A 22,110-nucleotide genomic window follows, 5' to 3' on the forward strand; every position below is an offset into this window, starting at 1 on the left:
CCCCGCCCCCAAAAAACCCAGTTTCATCTCCTTTTCAGGCCTCGCTACAAAACTCTGCACAAGTCAAAGAAGTCCTGCAGGTTTCAGAATTTGGCTTTAGTTATTTGTAGCAGAAAATAAAAACACTAATTTAATATAATTTGTGGTCATTGCAAGGAAGAATTCAGGCGCAATCCACTGATGGTCATGCGAAACTGTTAAATGCTCTTGTAATTATATGAACTTGTTGTAACATAAGAATACAAGAAGTTGCCTTACAAGTCCATCCATTTTAATATTGCCCACTAAATCAGCAGTTTCAATCTTTCTCAATCCTACTTAGTTAGCTATACCAAAGAACTGAAAGATGTTCCACCTCAGTCCTACCATCTCTTTATGACGAGATATACTTTCAAAACACCCAGCATTTTCCCAGCAAGTAATTAAATAAATGATACTTAGGGAAACAACCATTTACTTTAACAGATTCCTAACTTGCATCTTGGCGCACACTGAGCACACACTGAGCGCACATTGACTTTTTTCTCTTGCATGCCCCAAGATCCTGCCAATTCCACTAACTTATAAGCAGCACTATGGCAGATTTCAAAGCAGGGTGGACAAAAATTAATCTCACCATTAAAAATGCACAACACCAAAAATTCCTGGAAGGAACTAGCAGCCAAGGGTCACATGCATTTCTGTAGGAAAAGTTCCAAATCGAAGAGGCCATTACCACGACGGGCCTGTCTTCAGTATTTTCCCAAACAGTGAATTCTTACCAGTGGCCAACTACAGTGCAAACCTGAAAGTTCAGGCAGGTTTATAAAAGATCCAGACAGTCTTTCAAATAACCTTTTCAGTGTTTTAAAAGGCCAAGACTTGCACCTCAAATTGGGCTTAAAATAGCCTCCTTAAAGAACCTGATCTTCTGCCTCGGGGTGGCCAGATGTAGAAGACAACACTTACTTACTAAAGTGCATTTCCTACTTCATTCTGGAACTCAAGGCGTTATGCATCTTACTCTTAATTTTATCTCCACAAACAGAAACCCTGAGGAAAGTTGGGCACAAGTGAGGAAAACTTAGTTCTGGGATCCTGGGATCTTCAGTGCTAGCAGCCAACATTTCCTCTTCGACCAAGGTAAAAGCTCCTTCAAGACAAACTCACCTCCTGCTGACTTCATAGACCATAAGCTTTCTTGGCAGCAACAGAAAAATTGCCATTGTCTTCTTGTGGGAGGATTTTATTTTCAACTTCCCAATCTAGTTTTCAGCCATGGAATCTCCTAATGCTCTGTTGAACTGCAACCCCAGTCCAACCTTGCTTAGATTTGGGAGATCATCCAAGGTTTGGTCAATGTTTCCACTTCTGTCTCATTATTAAACACAAGTAAACCTGTTCCATCTGACCATCCAGCCCTCCCCATCCCCATGCAGATGAGGGACTGTGTTGTAAAAAGCCAATTAAAAAACACTACTCACAAGAAATGTTTAAACAGGGGGATTTCACATAAAGCCATTTCTTTGAAAGCATCACACATTAATGAGAAGGCACATACATGTTCAAACACCACCGCTGCGATCCTGGGTATATGACAAGGCCTGCTGCAAATCAAGCCTAACCAACACCATTGTCCTCTTCCCACCTTTCCTTCTCACTCATCCCATCTTGGAAATCACCACCCAACATTCCTAGAAACAGACATGAGTTTCCCCAACTCTAGCAGGTTCCGTTGTCTCAGGCCTTGGGTTTGCTTCCCAAGCAGGTCCCTACAAATCCACCTATCACTTGAAAAAGACAAAGACCAAAAGCAGAGGAGTCCATAGACAATCAAGCTACTGCGCCAGAGAAATACATAAGAGAAAAGTGTCACTATACCCATTGTGATGTTTGTTAAGCTGCTCCCAACACCTTCTCCGCGTCATTCAGAGGAAAGGGTTGAGCCCTACCTAGAAGTGTTCTTTGAAAAGGGATATTTTGAGCCAGGAATTATTTTGGTATTCCTTCTTTCTCGTGCTCTCTTGGTAGGCTTTAAGGTGGGGGGAAAAAGCCACACACTTTGTCCATCTCAAGTTGCAGTCATAGCCACTCCCTTCCTCCTGCCTTCATGTTTGTGGACTTTAAAGAGGCTCAGTAGTTTATCCCCCTCCAGCTGAATCAACTTGTCAGGTTAAGCCTCAATTAGCTGAACTCCATCTCTTGCAACTCTGGCAATATCTGGGTTAGAAGAACAATTGGTGGTGTTTTCCTCAGCCAAACACTCTTGGAATACAGTCATATTGTAGCAAAGGACGCTGATTCCTGCCTTTCCTAATCTAGCATCTTCCAGACATACTGGTAGAAAACCTTCCATATTTCCCAGCCCCCAAAAATTCCAGGAACGGTTGGTCCTATGTGAGCTAGAGATCCATCCAGACTCTTTAGCACTCAGAATAAACCAGAGCCATCTCCTTATTGACCTAATAACCCAAACCCAGCAATGCAGCAACCACTGGAAAAGAAAAACACTGTCCCACCACACGGCTATCAATGCCATTGATCAGACAGGAACCAAATAACACAGAGATAAGACAGAACCACCACCTCATCAGCTAAATATGCCATTTATCAACAACAAGGCATCTGTCACTTGCAAAACAACATCAGCCCACAGGAGCAGCGGAGCCAAGCACCCACAGCGCAGGCCAGACGGAAGGATATATAACCCCAGCCAGACAATTAAACTTGCTTTGCCAACACTCCTGATGATGCAACTTAAAGGGTACTGAAACATCTGCAGTTCCCAAACCAAGCTTGGAGAATTCTAACAATACAACGTACTCAGCCTGAGCTATGCATATTCATTACCACCCCAGCATGGTCAGGACAGTTGTCTGAACCTCAAAACGGCATTCTGAACACCATTTTGAATTTGCAATGGTTTACACACCACGAATCTTGCAGCACTTTAGGAACACTGATTTGAGGGGTCATTCAATAAGCAAAGTTCCTTGCTTGTCATCCTGTCACTGAAGCAGTGCCAGGAGAGATACTGGTTGCTGTGGCAATTCTCTCTGCTGCGATACTCTTGAAAGGGCGAAATCCTTTCAGATTAATTTAGCCTTCCCCAGCAAGGTGTTCTCCAGATGCGCTAGGCTGATAAGTCCCAAAATTGCACAGCTATAGTAAACGTGGTTAGTTTGAACTCTAATTAGCTTTGGCGGGGGCTTAGCCTATTCTGCAAATCCAGACACTTTACGGTTATGTGAATGGATGTCTACAGAGCAGGGAGAAGGTGGTTCAAGTCATGCGTCTCATGACATCATTGCATAAAGGAGAGGTAATTTGCAAATTAAGATTGTGATGTCTGTGATGTCATTGTGACATTTGCCAGCTGTTGAAGGTTCCTGTATTGTGCAGACATAAAAAAACTAATTGAATTCAGAAAGACAAACAACACCACAGGCTTTGCAAGCACAGTGACTGAATGGGATATGCTCTCCAAAATGGGGAGTTATACTGACACACCTAACCTTGATTTAAAAAAAAAAAAAATGACAGCCATGGGATGAGGTACCATCCATATGCTGATGATACCCAGCTGTACATCTCCACCTCTGGCAAATGAAGCAATGATGTTGATATCCTGTCTTGGTGCCTGGAAGCTGTGGGGGTTTGGATGAGGAACAACAGGCTTCAATCCTGGCAAGACTTTGGGGGCCTTCAGGATCTGGGAACGTACCATCTTTGGTGTTGGATGGGGTGGCATTGCCCCAAACAGACCCTCTGTGCTATCTGGGCGTCCTTCTGGACTCATGACTGCTGCTCAAAGAGCAGATGGCAGTCATGGCTAGGAGGGCCTTTGCACAACTTTGGGTTGTGTTCCAGTTGTGCCTTCCTGGACCAGTGAGGCCCCACACTCAGTCACCCATGCCCTGGTCACCTCCCATGTGGATTACTGTAATGCACTCTACATAGGGCATGCCCTTGAAGACCATCCAGAAGCTTCAACAGGTGCAAAATATGGCCGCATGGGCAGTTATGTGTGCTGCTAGATCAGTGTACGTTACACCTCTGCTCCATGCACTGCATTAGTCAATTTGCTCCCAGTTTGAATTCAAGGTGCTGGTAATGACCTATAAAGCCCTAAATGGCATGGGGCTGGGTTATTTGAGGGACCCTCTTCTCAATACATCTGCCCATCCCATCAGGTCCAGCAGAAGGGGCACGTTACAGGTCCCATCCATTAAGGAGTGTCATCTGACGGGACCCAGGAGGAGAGCCTTTTCTGCTGTGGCACCTGCCCTTTGGAACATCATTCCCCCATGGTCAGATTGGCCTTCCAGAAGGCCCTGTAGACATGGCTTTGCCACTGTACCCAGGGGATCTGGTGGTGGTATGGAACCTGTGAAACAGTTAGACTGCTTGTAAAATGGATTGCATTCTCCCGTAAATTATGGTTTTAATGTTTTTTAATGGTTTTAATGGTTTTTGTGATTGTTTTGGTTATTTATTTGTATTTTGTGTTTTACTGTATGAGCCACCCAGAGTCAGGTATGTGAGATGGGCAACTATACAAATAGTTACAAATAGTTTAGTTACTTGAACAAACAAGTAAATAAAATCCTGCTGCCAGTTTTGTGTTATGTAAATAAATGGTTTTATCTTGCTTTTCCTGAAAATACTGAGTTGGTTTCATCTGGGAAGCCTAAAATTGTAAAATTATACGAGGGGGAGAAAAACAATTCTCTTTTCTCTTCTTCTCCACATACAATTTCATGTTATTGATTTAAGGATGTTTATCTAGTTCTTTCTGGAAGAGGTCTCTGAGTGGTTTACCCAAGATCATTAACCAGCAAGACAGTGGCTGGATTCACACAACCCATCAGGATGATAGCACTGCAGGATGCCCTCGGTGCAGGAAAAAGATAGCATTTTTTAAATCTTGGGAGATCACCAAATTTCACATGATGTTGGCATTCTTGCAAAGACTAACCATGTGGTCTGAAGACTTGACACAACTTTGCTGAAGAGGGGGGCACAGGCAGAGGAAAGAGTAGCTAATAAGATACAAATAAAGGCTTAAGTCACACCAGTTCAACCCCCCTGAATTCCATCAAAGCATGAAAGAGCCTTAGGGACTAATTCTCTATTAAGGTACACATTTTTGTGAGCTAGGCTGAATGGAAGTTCATCATCTTAACTTTAATTTTTCACTGGTTTGATATCTGTTCATCCATTCCTTGATATAACCAACTAGCTGATGAAATATTTCTATCGCCTTAGTTTTATTTCTCTTTAAAGACCTATAAGACTCTCAGTTTTACTGATTCTCCCTCTGGAAATTGTTTTCAATGGAACTTAGAGGGGACTGTCTTTTGCTGGAGTTGCAAATGTAAAATGATCTGAAAAGGATGCGGGGCGGGGGGGAGTCACAGAGTAGTTCCCCAAATTATTTGACTTTCTCCTCCATCTTTCAGTGTCGGGGGGAAATTGCCTCTTTGTTGTTTCAGATTCAATACAGATAACATATTTATTGAAAATTTTTATCCACCCGCAATGGTGAAATCATGCTGAAGAATTACAAAACGTCATGGTAAGTTGCTTTATAAAAATAAATGAAAGGACTACAGGTCCACATTGATCAGACAAATCAGCCACACCAATTTGTTCCTAGTTTGTTCCAACAGTCAGTTTCTTTCTCATCCTTATGGGAGGATGGCATGAGGTCTATTTGTCTTCATAAGAGAGAGCATAAAAAAAGGGCACACCATTCAGGAAAACAATGGCGCTGCCATCCGTGAGCCAAGGGCCTCAATGAGGATCCTTCCCTGGTCCCTCTGGAAATAAATACAGAAAATAGCCTCTAATGAAAAGGTTTGGTCAAAGTCAAAGAACAAAAAAAGGTCCTTTCCAAAATCAGAAGCAAGTGATTCCTTCTTAAATAGAGTTTAAGCCTTTGGTCAGTTCAGCTACTGAAAATAATAGGGCGCTTTTTAACTGAAGATCATCCGTGGAGTTGTCGCCCGCCAATAACCAAAGACAAAAGGAGAAGGTTGTGTGTCCCAGACCCAGTGGCTAGGTCGGGCTAAACTTCTTTAGCCGCTGATCGCAATTCCACAAAGCAGTCAACAAGAGGAGATCATCTTTGGCTACAGCAATCAAACAGACGGTGTCTTTGGAGGGTGGCCCTGTTGTATAATCTGTGGCCGTTTAACTCGAAGTTTCCGCCTCTTTGGCCTACTCTTAGATTTGATTTGGACCACGAAAAATGCCAGAACCACCATGGCACCAAGGAAGGCAAAGACAGGAATTGTCCCTCCCACGTCCTGATTGTAGCGTCCAGGCATTATTCCTGCAAAGGGAAGCAAAAATGTGCATGTAAAAATCCACAAACAAGGTTTATTAGCATTTCCAGAAAATAACATAGTTTTTAAACCTTTCAATAAAGGAACACGGGCTGGGGAATTCTGGGAGTTGAAGTCTACACATCTTAAAGTTGCTGAGGTTGAGAAACACGGATCTAAACAAAAATTTGATTCAGTTTTACGGTGCAACATGATAAGAGACAAGGCTAAATGAGCAACCTAGAAAAAGGAATGTCACAATTTAGGAACAGCAACAAATAAATACATTCTTCTTTTGTTGTTCAGCCCACATTTTCATCAGTTTGGGATCCAGGATCAGGATATGAGCAAGGAAGGAAAAGAAGCAGCAGCCCTTATCTTTAAACCCTCGGTTTCAAAGATCACCAACCTCAACAGACCAGGAACAAGGGAAGTATTTTTTACATGGCTATTTTCTTGAAGATTTCCAGAAGGGAAGCTGCATTGCAATTCAAAATAGCCCTGGATCACATGCACAGGTTTATATTATACAGGTAGTTCTTGTTTAGCGACCTCAATTGGGATTGGTAATTTGGTCATTAAGCAAAGCAGTTGCTAAGTAAAACTGCGACTGTGCTTACGATCTTACAAAGCTTTCCTTTGCTTTACAGACCTGTGAAGGTCATAAATGCGAGGATTGGTCACAGAGTTACTTTTTCATCAGCATCATAACTGCAAACAGTCGCTAAACAAGGCAGTCAACTAAATGAGGTCTACCTGTACTGTAAAAACCACATCTTCAAAATATGATTGGTTTAATCATGGGATACCATGGGTAAACTTCTGTCAGGCCAAGGGGACACACTTGGCTTTTGAATGGAATGCTGGTGGGTCATCATCAACTTTATTTCGGTCATTGACCAATAAAATAGATACAATAAAAGCTGGTGGGTCTGCTCTCCCAAAAGCAGATTAGGCCAGAAGAAAAAGGAATTAATTGAGGGATATTAATAAGATCATCTCCGACTGTGGCTCAGATCATGAGCTTCTTACTGCAAAATTTAGGCTTAAATTGCAGAAAGTAGGGAAATCCACTAGACCACTCAGGTATGACTTAGATCATATTCCTTGTGAGTACACAGTGAAGGTGATGAATAGATTTAGAGGATTAGATTTGGTAGAACGAGTGCCTGAAGAACTATGGACGGAGGTCTGTAACATTGTACAGGAGGCAGCAACTAAAACCATCCCAAGGAAAAAGAAATGCAAGAAAGCAAAATGGCTGTCTGATGAGGCATTACAAATAGCTGTGGAAAGAAGGAATGTGAAAAGCAAGGGTGAAAGGGAAAGATATAAGCAACTGAATGCAGATTTCCAGAGAATAGCAAGGAGAGATAAGAAGGCCTTCTTAAATGAACAATGCAAAGAAATTGAGGAAAACAATAGAATGGGGAAGACTAGAGATCTCTTCAAGAAAATTGGAGATATCAAAGGAACGTTTAGTGCAAAGATGGGCATGATAAAGGACAAAAAAGGCAGGGACCTAACAGAAGCAGAAGAGATTAAGAAGAGGTGGCAAGAATACACAGAAGAACTATACAAGAGAGATCTTAATGTCCCTGATGTCCACGCTGGTGTGATCACTGACCTTGAGCCAGACATCCTAGAGAGTGAAGTCAAGTGGGCCTTAGGAAGCATTGCTAACAACAAAGCTAGTGGAGACGACAGTATTCCAGCTGAGTTATTTAAAATACTAAAAGATGATGCTGTTAAAGTGCTGCACTCAATATGCCAGCAAGTTTGGAAAACGCAACAGTGGCCACGGGATTGGAAAAGGTCAGTTTACGTTCCAATTCCAAAGAAGGGCAATGCCAAAGAATGCTCAAACTATCGCACAATTGCACTCATTTCACATGCTAGCAAGGTTATGCTCAAAATCCTACAAGCTAGGCTTCAGCAATACATGAACCGAGAACTACCGGATGTACAAGCTGGGTTTCGAAGAGGCAGAGGAACTAGAGATCAAATCGCCAACATTCGCTGGATCATGGAGAAAGCACGAGAGTTCCAGAAAAATATCTACTTCTGCTTCATTGACTATGCAAAAGCCTTTGATTGTGTGGATCACAACAAACTGTGGCAAATTCTTAAAGAGATGGGGAGTACCAGACCACCTTACCTGTCTCCTGAGAAATCTGTATGCGGGCCAAGAAGCAACAGTTAGAACCGGTCACGGAACAACCGATTGGTTCAAAATAGGGAAAGGAGTACGACAAGGCTGTATACTGTCACCCTGCTTATTTAACCTATATGCAGAGTACATCATGAGAAATGCCAGGCTGGAAGAATCACAAGCCGGAATTAAGATTGCAGGGAGAATCATCAATAACCTAAGATATGCAGACGATATCACCCTAATGGCAGAAAGTGAAGAAGAACTAAAGAGCCTCTTGATGAGGGTGAAAGAGGAGAGTGCGAAAGCTGGCTTGAAACTCAACATTAAAAAAACTAAGATCATGGCATCTGGACCCATCAATTCCTGGCAAATAGAAGGGGTAGAAATGGAAGCAGTAACAGACTTCATTTATTTGGGCTCCAAGATCACCGCAGACGGAGATTGCAGCCATGAAATTAAAAGACGGTTGCTCCTTGGGAGGAAAGCTATGGCAAACCTAGATAGCATATTAAAAAGCAGAGACATCACCTTGCCAACAAAGATCCGCATAGTCAAAGCTATGGTTTTTCCAGTAGTAATGTATGGCTGTGAGAGCTGGACCATAAAGAAGGCTGAGCGCAGAAGAATTGATGCCTTTGAACTGTGGTGCTGGAGAAGACTCTTAAGAGTCCCCTGGACTGCTAGGAGGTCAAACCAGTCAATCTTAAAGGAAATCAACCCTGACTGCTCATTGGAAGGATTGATAATGAAGCTCAAGCTCAGATACTTTGGTCACCTAATGCGAAGAGAGGAGTCTTTGGAAAAGACCCTGATGCTGGGAAAGATTGAAGGCAAAGGGAGAAGAGGACGGCAGAGGATGAGATGGTTAGATAGCATCACTGAAGCAATGAGCATGAAACTGAGCAAACTCAGGGAGGCAGTGAAGGACAGGAAGGCCTGGCGCAATATGGTTCATGGGGTCACGAAGAGTCGGACACGACTTAACGACTGAACAACAACAACAACAAGATCATCTCCTATGTATATAATAGGAGAGCTTGCCTCCTGAAGTGGGTATGGCTCCCACCCACACGGCCTTCCAGTAACGTGAAAACAGAGCTCTTCTGGAGGTCTGAGGACCTCTGGAAGTTGACATAGCATGACACTATTATTAATTTTGCACTTTTTAGTCTTGAATTCTAATCATAATTAATTCTTGATCTGTTTTTGTACCGCCTAGAGTCCAGCAGGCTTCAGACAGTTAGATAAATTTTAGAAAATAAATAATAAAATCCTCTTAATCCAGTCCAACTTTTAGAAGGTGTCAGCTTTAGGGCATGTCTGGTCTACTGAATAAACCACAATGACTCAGATTCATTCTGTATGCTAAGGCAAAAACCAAACTTCCCAATATGATGGCTTAATATGATGTGTGGACCCAGAGGTTACCTGGGCTGGACCAATTTGACAATGAGTATTTAGTATCTGGAAGACCCTACAGTTCTTCAAGGAGAGTATAGTATCAGTAAACAATGATTAATTTCTAATTTAGTTAATTGGCCCAGGACTTGCAATTGTTTCCCATAATATATTAAGTGAGCTGAGGGGGTGAAGGAGGTATGCTGGTCATGCTTTAGGACACTGCTATGTTTTACCTGATGTCATAAAGATCAAGTCCATAATGGTCAAGTCCAATTGAATTGCCCCACCTCCACCCCCACAGAAGCTAAGTGAGCTCTTCTCAAACTTCCCAACATCTTCTGCAACTAAAAGGAATTTAGAAATGCTAATGGACAGAGAAAGGATGATATGAAACGAAGTGTTATGCCGTGGCAGACATATTTTGACTGAAATGTAGCCAGATGTGTGAGCGTTAATTATAACCTGGTCCCTCAAATAAGCTGTTATGGAGGTGACCAAAGAAACAGATCAAGATTATTCCAGGTGCTGAACTCTGGGGCAACTTCATTGCAGTCTTCTGGTATTTACCTCCTGGAATATCCCATGCTCCACTCTCTCCAGGTGATAAAGGCCTGACTTGGGGTCGGTTCTGATGGAAGCTTGGCAAGGCCACTTTATCCAGGTCAATTGATAATAACTTCTGATGTTTCCAAAGGTTGCTGGAAGAGACAAAAACAATACAAACTCTTTATGTATCCTGGGCTGCTAGTCAATTCAGACTAGCAGAAAAAAAAAACAATGAATATCTAAAAAGAAAACAAGAGGGAAGAGTAAAGGTATTGCTCTTGAGAACATCAGGTGTAATGCCTGCAACAGATCTCAGTCTGGTGTTCTGGGAGATGCTGGTTTAGCCTTGTTCAGTCAGAGCTGGGTAGTAGAACAAGGACATTGCAGAAATATCTGCTTAAAGAAGTCAAATAATATTTCCTAAAGTCTATTAAAGGTTCAGAACAGCTCTTTTGGAGGCTCTTCCTTGCTACCAAATACTGTTGGGCCTTACCATCCCATTCCAGATTTACTTGGCTTTGCTCTCAGTCACAATATCTGACAAAGTGTGAGATACATTCTGGATGAGAATAAAATCAGCATCACCATGGCCTTCCAATTTCTCTTGCTTCTAGACTGTGCCCCTTTAAAATACATCTTTTCACATTTCCCAGTACAAACCCCAAGACCTGCTATTTTATTATTCAACAGATCCACTGATCCAATTTGAAACTGAAATCTTACTAAGAGACAGAAGAAACATTTTAAAAAATGGCAACCTGGGTGCTGTTTCATTCAGAGGTTGTGGCTTTGCCCAGGACAAATGAGGACATGCTGGAAGAGAGCGAGGTTTGGGGTCACGCAAGTGAGCCTCGAGCACTTTGGAGTAGCGATGAAGGTGGTTCCCTGCAAATGTCACAGAAAAGAATTACATCAAATAGATCCTTGAAGATCTGTCACTTGCTTCTTTTTTTAAGCATGAGTGATAGACCTTGTTTTACCAAAGCTATCCTTTTCCCCAATTTATCTGGTTGGGTGTGTGTGTGTGTGTGGATAGCTGGTTGAAAGAACCCAAGCAAAGCAGGCAAGCTGAAAAGCACTTTGTTCTGTGTAAGCCATTGAGAACCTTGAGACGGGCTGATTTCCCAACAAATAAAATCAACAGCAAACAAGCAGATCCTGGAGAAAAGATTAGCAAGCTCAAAGTTGCCCTTTGCTTTTCTGCACAACCTGCAGATCTCAGGAGGCACAGCGGATTCCATCACAACAGCAAAGGAGTAGATGGTGCCAAACATCTCAGCCCTTGGGGACAACATTAAGAGGCAAAAATCTCCCCGACCCAGGAATTGGGAGGGGAAATATTTGGAGTTTTTAAGGGGGAAAGCAAATGCTTTAAGCCTCTGCAAGGCATTTCACCCCTTAGAACATCCCAAAGCATATAAAAATGGGCTGACCCTCTCAGCCAAACCCACTTCAGTGGGAACTTTGGAAGCCACAAGTGGGTTGCTGGGGAGGGAGGGGGCTTCAACCTGTGACCTGCTCACCCTTGTTCCAAAGAACATCTTCCACTGCCTTTGGAGAACCCTTTGTTCTCCACCCCACCCGTCTGTTTTCTCCATCCACTTTTATCCCATTCCCCAAAAGAAATTGAGGCTGACAACATCAATAAAACAGACGGAGCTGGCCTGCCTCCCCCCTCCCGCTCCCCCCACTCCAAGCCAAATGCCATCAATCTTAGCTCTAACTGTAGAAATCAAATCAAGTCACCTTCCATTCTCTCTGGAAGAATATAACCTGCCCCGGTTGGGGGCCGCTGCCTGTTTTCCGAATGACTGAGGCTTGGTGGCATCACTCCATATGACGTGTACTGCAGAATGGAATCAAGGAGCCAAAAGCAATCTGGGGGAATCAAAAATGAATATGTAAAACTACACGGGTACTCTGAATAAGAACTGCTTCAGCCAAATGAGACAACTGTATCAAACCCCATTTCGTGAACTAGAATTTCTTTTAATTAAAAAAATAATCCCTATCACTACCATCTGCTTTCCCTGACACTCTGCAACCGCTCCTGTTGGCACTCTGCTGCTGAAACATACCCTGTTTTGGGGGTTTAAGAGAAAGGAGGACTGAAAATGCCAAGCATTCATCTTTTGCTTCCCTGAAAGTACACACTGAAGGCAAGGTAGGTGGGTAAGAGCAAAGAGGCTATTACGTATAAGCTGGCTACAAACCTTGGTAAAGTTCCCCCAAATCTGATAGCAACATAGGATAAAAAAAGACCAGACCTTTCATTCATTGTCTCTTTTACTTTTTCCACCACGTGCCATTTTAGGGGTGGGGAGGCCACCCAATAATCAGGAACATTTTTGTTTCTCTCTTTAAGAAAATGTACGAATATACATGCCCACAAGACTGTAGGGGTGAAGACCCTATCAGGTTTATCTTTCCTACAGCCAAAGCTGACCATACAAGTGGTTAACAAATGGGAATTCCTTACCACTAATTAACATGGTCTAATTTAAAAAATTAAGATACGCTCTACTAACAGGCACTAAATGATGGCAGCCTGAGTAGAGGTTACCTCCTCAGTGACGTTGCAAACTACCACACAAAATGCGGCCACTCGTGAATAATGTGCTCCTCCATATCGGTACAAAAAAACAAAGCGGGTCCAAAGAATCCAGGGATTTCAACAGAATTGGAGAAATCTGCTTCACCCGGCTAACTCTAATATAAAGGCCCCAAGGCAACAGGAACAAAGAGGCTTTGGTTCTCAGTTACTGTGTTGAGCAGAACTCAGTAGAAGCCACAGTGAGGTACTCTAGGCAAATTTCAACAACAAAGTCATCCTTTGTACAGAAATAACAATCCTTAGAGCAGCGTTTCTCAACCTTGGCAACTTTAAGAGCTGTGGTCTTCAACTCCCAGAATTCCCTGGCCAGCTTTCTGGGAGTTGAAGTCCGCAGGTCTTAAAGTTGCCAAGGTTGAGAAACCCTGCCTTATAGCCTTCTTCAACATTCCCGGTTTCTTTAATGAGGATTCTTCAAAGGGTGGAACGACAGCTCATAACCCTATGCTTTGTCAGTTCAGACATCACACCAGCTACAGGAAAACGCTGGTTTGCAAACCCAATTCAAAGCTTGCTTTCTGATTCTGGGTTGCAAACAACAGTTTGTCAACTCAGACACCACATCGAAATACAGTTCTTCAGATTAGTTTTTAAGGCAGTTGATGCAGTCACTAAATGAAATCACAGAACAGCTCGGTTTATTCATCACATTAAGCTATGTTGTTGGCTTGGTTTAACATAGTGTGTGGGAGTCCAACCAATTATGGCTTGCTCAACAAACAAGTATTAAATATGAAGGGTGAACCTCATCTACCTACCCTGTATCCCTACACACACTTAGCCCTTTGAAAGGAAGAGCCTCAATATCTTAAAATGTTTGGTCTCGGTATTTCAAGATATCAGTGCACCGTAATGCTATCTATGGATAGCACATTTGCCCTTGAAAGCTGAACATTGCAGTATCACCACCTTTAAACTGGAAAAAGGAAAACATGATTTTGAGACACATACAGCCTCTGAAACAACACTGGGCAAAGTGAAATTAGCTAAGCTTCTCAATCCTCCTTGTCTTAGAACTTGGAGCTGATAGCTAGCTTTATCTAAAATCATTTAAACACAGTTCAAAGGCATTTTCTTAAAATCCCCCACCACCCCACATTACGCTTTGGTGGGAATGGACATTAATCTTCATAATCCTCATGTCACCGAAATACGCACCTTTGATTTTTTTTTCTTTCTTTAATACAGAGGTCAGACACATTTTTAGGATTTATAAATCATGTATGTGAGGAATTTTAAACACTGTTAAGCTTACTGAAGTCACAGCAGGAGTCATTCCTAACATGAAAGGCTGTCTTCAGTGCCATTCCACTTCACTGCTAAAAACAGAACTGAGCAACATTTTCTAGAAGTAAAAGGCACCTTGCTACTCAAACATGGATGGGAGGTAGGGGACATTTTGTGCCAAAGCAATATTGACTTATCAATAGCAATATCAACTAAAGAATATGTACTGATTTGTTTATTAAATCTAAATCATCCTCAATGGGTGGCTTAAGTTTGGCACTTTTTCGATACTCTAAGTCAGCACTGAAGATGTTACCTAGCCGGGAAACAAAATGTTTGCAAGAAAACAACCAAGCTCAGAGAACCCCGAGGACTCCACAGTTCAACCCTGAGTTGCACATGTTCGCTTTTATTGGTACTCTAAGTCGGAGTTTCTCAACCTTGGCAACTTTAAGATATATGGAGTTCAACTTTCCATGCTGGCTGGGGAATTCTGGGAATTGAAGTCTGTATATCTTAAAGTTGCTAAAGTCGAGAAACACTGCTCTAGGTAGAATAATCTTTTTTATTATTATTGTACGTATTTACAGTTTACATGGATATGAAAAAAAAACCAGAGCACAGATGAATTTGTTCTGAAATTTAGAGTCCATAGGCTACATGTTCTGGGATCAATGCAAACTGTGATTCTGAATCCTACAGAGTTTATTTATTTTAAAAATGTCAAAGTAGAGATTTACAAAACAATATGAGATTGCAATGTTCTGACTCCAAAAAATCCTGTCCTGACTTTATCGTTCCATCCTGTTCCAACTTTCCATTTGTTGAATATGTTGAATATCACCTGTTCCAACGTTACTGGAATGGAACCAGTCTGAACATGGACTGTTTCAACCTCCATTCCGTAGTTGGAACAGGCTGCTTCATTCCCATAAAATCACAACAATTAATTCCAACAGCATCCTGCTGGCGAGGTTGGAACAGGAAGTTGCCTCTGTTTAAAAGTTCTTTATTAGGGCAATCTAGCCAAGACTCTCTCTCTCTCCACATATATATATATATATAATATTTGTAGCTTTATTTTATATATATACAGTATACACAAAATAAAGTTACAAATATAATATTCCAATACATTCTAAAAATTCTCCAATTGTCAATAAACATGCAGTATAATTGTTAGCCTTCTCTAATAGTTAATTTAATCATACAGATCATTGGCTGGGTTTGACATCAGACGGTTTAAAAGCAGGTTTTTAGCTGCAATTTGTTGATCAAGCTACATCAGTGTTTCTCAAATTTGATAACTTTAAGACATGTGCACTTCAATTCCCAGAATTCCCCTGTCAACAGTGCTGAACCATCAGGTAGTATGGTTTGGAACGCCGTGCAAAACCAGTCAGTTACGTTTTGTTAATAAACCATATGCAAACCCAGTCAGTCTTGGCTTGTGCACAGTACTAAGTGTAATATGGGAGGGGTTGTGTATTATAATAAAAAACAAGCCAGCTACTTGACTTAGCATTAGGCGTGAACCAGATCCACGTCCCTAATCTTGGAGGAACAATCTGTTATGGGGAGAGTGAAAATGTCAGTCCTCTGTGTTTCAGCAGTGGCTGATGAAAATATCATGGCAAGAAGCCTCAGTAATAAATACAATAAAATTTACAAACGACTTGTACATCCTCAGATTTTATATCTGAATGTGCATAAACCTATTTGTATTTGATTTACACACAAGTGTGCATAACTGCATGCACAGTTTTCCATTTTGGAACCTGTAACTGTGCTCAGGTGTTGTGATAATCGCAATTCATTGCAGAGTTTTACACACCTTTCTGCCGGTGGCTGTCATCCAGGCAGTTTGAGTCCCCGTACAAAACTATCCTGCCCCCACCTTCTGAAGGAACTTGGAAGAGGCCCAAAATGGGGACATGTTCGACTATTGCTGTCTCCTGCTTTAAAACTTCAAGACCTGGGAAGAAAAGGAAAGAGGGAAGGGGTCAAACAGCATCAAAAAGCACCCAGAAGCTATAACCACTCCAGAATACAAGCGGCACGTGCAGTGATGGGCATAGTTCGGTGTGCCTGTGTAACACCTCTGCTTCTGGTTGCCAGTTTGCTTTCAAGTGCAATTCAAGGTGCTGGTTGTTACCTATAAAGCCCTACATAGCACAGGGCCTGGCTCCTTGAGGGACCACCTGTCTGCCATAGCATCTGCTTAGCCAATTCAATCGGGCAGGGTTGGCGCATTCTGGGTTCCTTCAAGTAAGCAATGCCATCCATCAGGACCCCAGAAGCACACCTTCTCTGTAGCAGCGCCTGGCCTCTGGAACGAGGTTCCCCCCCCACCCCGAGACCCAGATGGCTCCCACTCTACTGTTGTTCAGAAGAGGCATAAACACATGGCTCTTCACTTAGCTTCTGGGACCAATTAAAAAAGCTGGTTGTCGCCCTTAAAGCTCCTGAAGTCTGGATATCTATGCCCAACCAGTAAGACTGGGAAGAGAGGGTTTTCTGAGGCTCCCTTTTTTGACAGAAGGTCATCTACAGGGACCCTAGGGGTGAGACCTTTCAGTGATGGTTGAACATCACTTCTATGGAACAGCTTACTCCAGGCCTCCAAGCCTCTTCTATCTCACTGAGCTTCTGAAGGGCTCTTTAGGAACATATTCAGGATGCCACAGTTTAGCCTACCACTGTAGGTGACACTATTCACAGTGCACTAATTGTTATTTTATGCTGGCACTTCAAATGTCAGGTGTTTGTAATCTTATATTTTGGCATTCAGAAAGCTGCTTATGGGCGTAGGAGTCTTAGGGAATAAAATAATATAACAGAGGATCAAAACACATTCCCTCAGACAGAAATGTAAAATACAATTTCCTTCTTTTCATATGCACTTATTATACTTTAAATAACACATTTCCTGTATCTTCCAATGAACAGATTACCTAAATTAAAGGCATGCAAATGCCAAGCTTTTCTATGCTTTTCTTGTTAAAGGAAAACAGAAGATTCAAGACCATATCTAGAAGAACATTAAACACAAAGAGGAACTCAATACCTTGATCCTTAAAAGTCTGTGCAATTACAATGCCATCTTCTGGAAATTTTGCAATACTACATCCTGAGGCATAATTCACTGAAAATAATATATACATAGATCTGTGTTAGACAATTCTAGTACATCTTAATTAGAAAACTGTAGCCAATGATTTGTCAGTAAATTTTTATCAGTTCTTCTTCTATCACATTAAAAGTTACAATGCCATGGCTGTTTCTGGCATGGACCAGGGATTAGGGGGTTGCATGAAGCCCTGAGACATACAGAGTGCCTCCATGTCCTACAAGAAATAAAAGTCCTTGCAGGATCCAGAACTGGCAATCAAGTGCCATTACTTATCTCTCCCAGCTCCTATGTGCATCTCATTCTATTCCAGGCAATACTAAGAGATCTGTCTACAAGTCCTTTGGGTACATTTCCTCTTATTTCTTCTCAACCTTGACTCTTCTGAAGAATGCTTCTTCCACTTTTCCTTCCCTCAGGCCTCCATTTATCCGTTCCTCAGATTTCTATTTCTCAATCTACTGTCTCCTGTATTCCAAGCTCCAAATTCCTTTTGTGACTATGTTGTCCTTAGCTAGCTTACCACTGGGAGATCTCCCTCCCCTCCCTCCCTCTCTCTCTCATTCATAAAATGAAAATCACAATGGCTTGCCTTATATAGATGGGTGAAAGAAGTTAAGATATATATGACAGTACATGAAAAGGGCATCATGAATGACCTCATTCACTCAGAGATATAGAAATACTGGAGGAAATGGGAAGGAGAATGAAGCAATTGATCTATCTGATCTTTATCAAACCAAAAGGAAAGTGTTGAAAGTTCTGACAAGTAATGGAATCTGCTAACATTATGCTTTCAGAAAACTATAAGGACTGTTGCTTGTTCTTTACATGTTAGACTCACTGTGTGAAGCCCACTTCAAGGACAACCTGAATGTGGTCTTTGACTGATGTGTTTGTACGTGTCTTGGATTAAGTCCCATTGGACAGTGAAACCACGGTTATTTGTCCTTCAGTTTGGCCTTTATCATCTCTTCCCTGAGACATTAACAAATCTCAGGCCTCATTTAGATAAGTGGCCAGTGACATCACAAGCTGTTTGATGACTGTAGCACTTCAGACCACAGATGGGAAATTCTTCTTCAGCAGAAAAGAATCTCCTTACAGACAGAAGTTCTGAATGTTACAGATACGTTGAAAAAGCCTTTCCAGATCACGGCCCCCCAAAGATGGCTGGCATACAATTCCCACTACCCCTTGTCAGCTTGATCAGCAGTCAGGTGATGAGAAATGTAGTATGATAACACCGGGAGATCCAGGCTTGGGCTGTCTTTCTGTATCAGTTTTTTAAAAAATATATATATACAAGTCACTTCTATGGAACTGCATTCAATCCCTAGGTATCCAACAGAAGCCACAATGGTGTCATGCAACCAATGCAAAGTACATAATTTGTGTTATTTGCATAATGTCATGACGCTCGTACTGTCACTTGACCCTCCTTGCCACTCCTGCACCCACATCACTGCAATTTCAAGTGTTACTGTTTGAGAATATCTTTGCTCATCAATGGGTTTCCTCTTAGCTGTCACCTACTCCTAAGTTCTGTATACTTACTCTCCTGGCTTTCCAAGGTAAAATCTCCTTCATAGAGCCCATCACTAAAGGCCATGCCCCAGACGGACAGAAGATCGTTTAGTGCTGGAATATTTGCTCCTCCAGTATCTGGCATCCACCACTGCCTAAAGAACTCAGCAGAACAGCACCAGTTATTATACATGCAGAAGATGCCCAGGGAAAAAAGACACGTATAAAAACCAGGTACTATACATGCAGTAAACAGGAGCCCATATGCCCCATATACATGCCAAGACCGCTGTCACCAAGGGCAACAGTAAGCCTACTTATTTTACAGAAGAAGCCCCTCTAGATCTAAGCCTCAGATCTTAAGAGGCTTAAAATAAAATTCTATGCAGCCCTTCTAAGGATTGAGTAGACGCCTAGCACCTCAGAAATCTCTGTAATCCTGGTTTAAATTAATTAAAGGTTTAGAATGCTTTATCTTATCCATTTTGTAATAACCTTTTAGATTTTAAAGGCATCATCACCTGAAGGCACAAAAAGCCCACTGAAATATGGAGTCTGACCATAAATCAGAATTTTCTAATCAGAGTTCTAAGGCAAAAAAGAGTTGATGGATTTGCAAACAATGCTAAGCCAGGATTTAGTGCTGTGAGTTGGAACAGGCCTGTGTAAAGCTGCAGGTTCACGGGTTGCTCTGCCTTCCACACATCTAGGACTTGCAGTGGAGGTTGGCTTAATATTATATTTGAAACAGCTTTTGTGGCTTAAAATAAATTTAAGTTGGTGAACCAAAGCAGCAAAAAAGCAAATGAACAAAAAAACAAGCAGAGTTGTGTTTTTGAAGCTGGTTTGAATGGAACAAAGCAGCAGCTTTTGCAGAAAGTGAAGCAAAATCTCTTGGAAGTTCTCCCAGCCCCACAGGAGAAGCGTATAAGCCTAATGCAACACACAAACCAGGCCACTGCCTTCCATTCTCTTTCAGAAGGGAACTGGGAACTTCTAGATAGAACTCCTCTTTTGCTATTCATGACAGCAAGAAAATATACACAGGTGGTCCTTGGGTTAGGACAGCAATTGGGACCAAAATGGCCGTCGCTAAGCGTGCGGTTGTAAAGCGTGATGTCACATGACCACATTGGTTAGCAACAGCAATCCCGCAGTCATTGCCGTCGTTAACCGAATCCCACTGGTCGTTAGCTGAGGACCCACCCCGTTTCAAGTCATTCCCGGCTTAGTCCCTCCCAGCTCCAAGCCTCAGTAAGGTAAGGGACTGCCTCCTCTTCAGCTCCCCGCACCCACCTACCTCACCCCCCACATCTCTGCCCTTTTGGGCGCCCTGCGCTCTACTGGCCCTGCCTCCCCCTTGGTAAATAACCTTGAAAATGACAACAGCTTGCAACAGGTTCCAACCTCCCATACCTTGTATTTTCATCATAAAACTTGACTTTCCTCATCACAGAAGTATTGTACCAATCACTGAATACTACAAGCGATAGTCCATTGTCAACATCCCTTCTCAGCTTAATAATTTCTTCTGGAAAATACTCTTCCTCGCTGTCCACCATCAATAATGTTCCTGCATAAATAATAGGAGGCTGCAGGTTATTGGCTTCAACAAACATAAGAGATATTTGGATAAAGTGAAAAGTTGGAGGTAGGACAGCCATCCAGGACCCTGCCCTTAGGCCTCCCCCTTCTTTTTTTATATATTATATATTTAATTTTTTAATTTTTATTAATTAAGTAGAAAAACAACAGGAAAAGAAAAAAAGGGGGAGAATATATATACATACATAAAAATGCATACATAATATTGTAATCCCTAACTAATGTGATTTATCGTTTCTTGTCCTGTTTTTGGTTAACATTATTACTGTTGCTAAACTCTGTAATAAGGTGAAGGTTGAAACAAAAATTCAAAGGATGAGATTTGGTATAATGATTAAAATAAAAAGCATAAAATTAAAAAAAGATATTATAGGAAAAAAGCATTCAAGTAGCCCCCTCTCTTTTATTCCCCCCCCCTCTTCTTTTTCCCTGGCTGCTAGCTGCTACTTAAATATTTTTATACTATGCTTTAAACCTCCATGATTATTGCTCATTTCTATAGAAGTCATTTAATTTTTTTTAAGCAGTTTCTCTTTCTTCTTAAAAACCCATATTCTAAATACCTTAGCTTGCCTTGCTGTGAAATATGTTACTTGGAATATGTTATTCCCTGGAATTAAGCAAAAAAGAGACTAACTTTTAATTGAATGCTGCTTATCAAATCAACTCCTGTCCTTTATAGTGACCCACAACTTTTAAAAATGTCAGAAATGGAGAACAGAGAAAACCTGACCTTTAAATTAATAGCCTATCATGGGGAGAAGGGTGTTGAACCAGAAAGTTTGATTTAATATCAAAAGAAATGAAAGCGTCTGGACAGTTTAAGCCTCAAATCCCAAAAGCTACCGTTATCCCAAAAGACAAAGAAGGAAATTCTAATAGTTTGAAACATTCTCTACCCACTTACACAAGTGGGTTTGCATAAATATGCCAGATTAAGCTAAATGGGGTTGGATAATTTGTGATCCATCTTCTTCTGCGAAACCCATCCCTTGCTTAAGAAGTTGGATGAACCCAGCATCACGTTAAGCCATAATATTTTATTGGGGCATAAAACAATATAATTGTCAGCAGAGGAATTGTTCTGTTAACTTGGGGTTGGAGTCAAGTCTGTCTTTGTGAACCTGGCTTTAGGTTCCTAATGAATACTAAAATCTGTATACTTTTCACCCTAACCTGCATAACTTCACCTCAATGTCCTTTTGTACAATAAAAGGATTGAATACTAAACAGTATTTCAACGAGGTCAAGAGAAAATCTGACACTGTATATCAAAGATAATAAAAGCCTTAAAATAGATCAGCCTAATGAATTCTATCAAATAACAATGACAATGTTACATTAACAAAGCACTTAAGATTCAGGACCTGAAATTCATTTCTTCAGAGTTTAAACAACCTGGTAATTATAAAGAACAATCTCATATTATCAACTTTGAAAGATGGTAATTTGAATTTTCATCTAAAACATATTCAAATATAACTAGCAGCAGCACACTTCACAATTGCTGCCCTATTAGGCGTCAGTTTCAAGAGCTACTTGTACCTCTCTTTGATAACTTTGAAAACTTCTTTTACAACTGAATGGCATTTTCCACCTC

General features: G+C 41.5%; 1 protein-coding gene across 2 annotated transcripts in view; it reads right to left on the minus strand.

The window, feature by feature from the left end:
* Nucleotides 1-5,475: 5,475 nt before the first annotated feature.
* Nucleotides 5,476-22,110, minus strand: part of MBTPS1 (membrane bound transcription factor peptidase, site 1) — a 43,725-nt gene continuing 27,090 nt past the window's right edge. For both annotated transcript variants that reach the window (XM_088135896.1, XM_088135895.1), the window contains exons 16-23: nucleotides 20,322-20,478; nucleotides 18,936-19,060; nucleotides 17,316-17,393; nucleotides 16,083-16,223; nucleotides 12,157-12,288; nucleotides 11,169-11,295; nucleotides 10,432-10,562; nucleotides 5,476-6,316 (exon numbers count right to left, since the gene is read on the minus strand). In XM_088135896.1, the coding sequence (XP_087992022.1) occupies nucleotides 6,123-6,316; nucleotides 10,432-10,562; nucleotides 11,169-11,295; nucleotides 12,157-12,288; nucleotides 16,083-16,223; nucleotides 17,316-17,393; nucleotides 18,936-19,060; nucleotides 20,322-20,478 (1,085 nt within the window). In that variant the 3' untranslated portion in view covers nucleotides 5,476-6,122. The remainder of the gene's footprint in view (nucleotides 6,317-10,431; nucleotides 10,563-11,168; nucleotides 11,296-12,156; nucleotides 12,289-16,082; nucleotides 16,224-17,315; nucleotides 17,394-18,935; nucleotides 19,061-20,321; nucleotides 20,479-22,110) is intronic.

Source organism: Python bivittatus, unplaced genomic scaffold (genome assembly GCF_059951505.1).
Source record: "Python bivittatus isolate LINGU-HERP-01145 unplaced genomic scaffold, Pbiv_v1 ctg000190_np1212, whole genome shotgun sequence".
Taxonomy (NCBI): Eukaryota; Metazoa; Chordata; class Lepidosauria; order Squamata; family Pythonidae; genus Python; species Python bivittatus.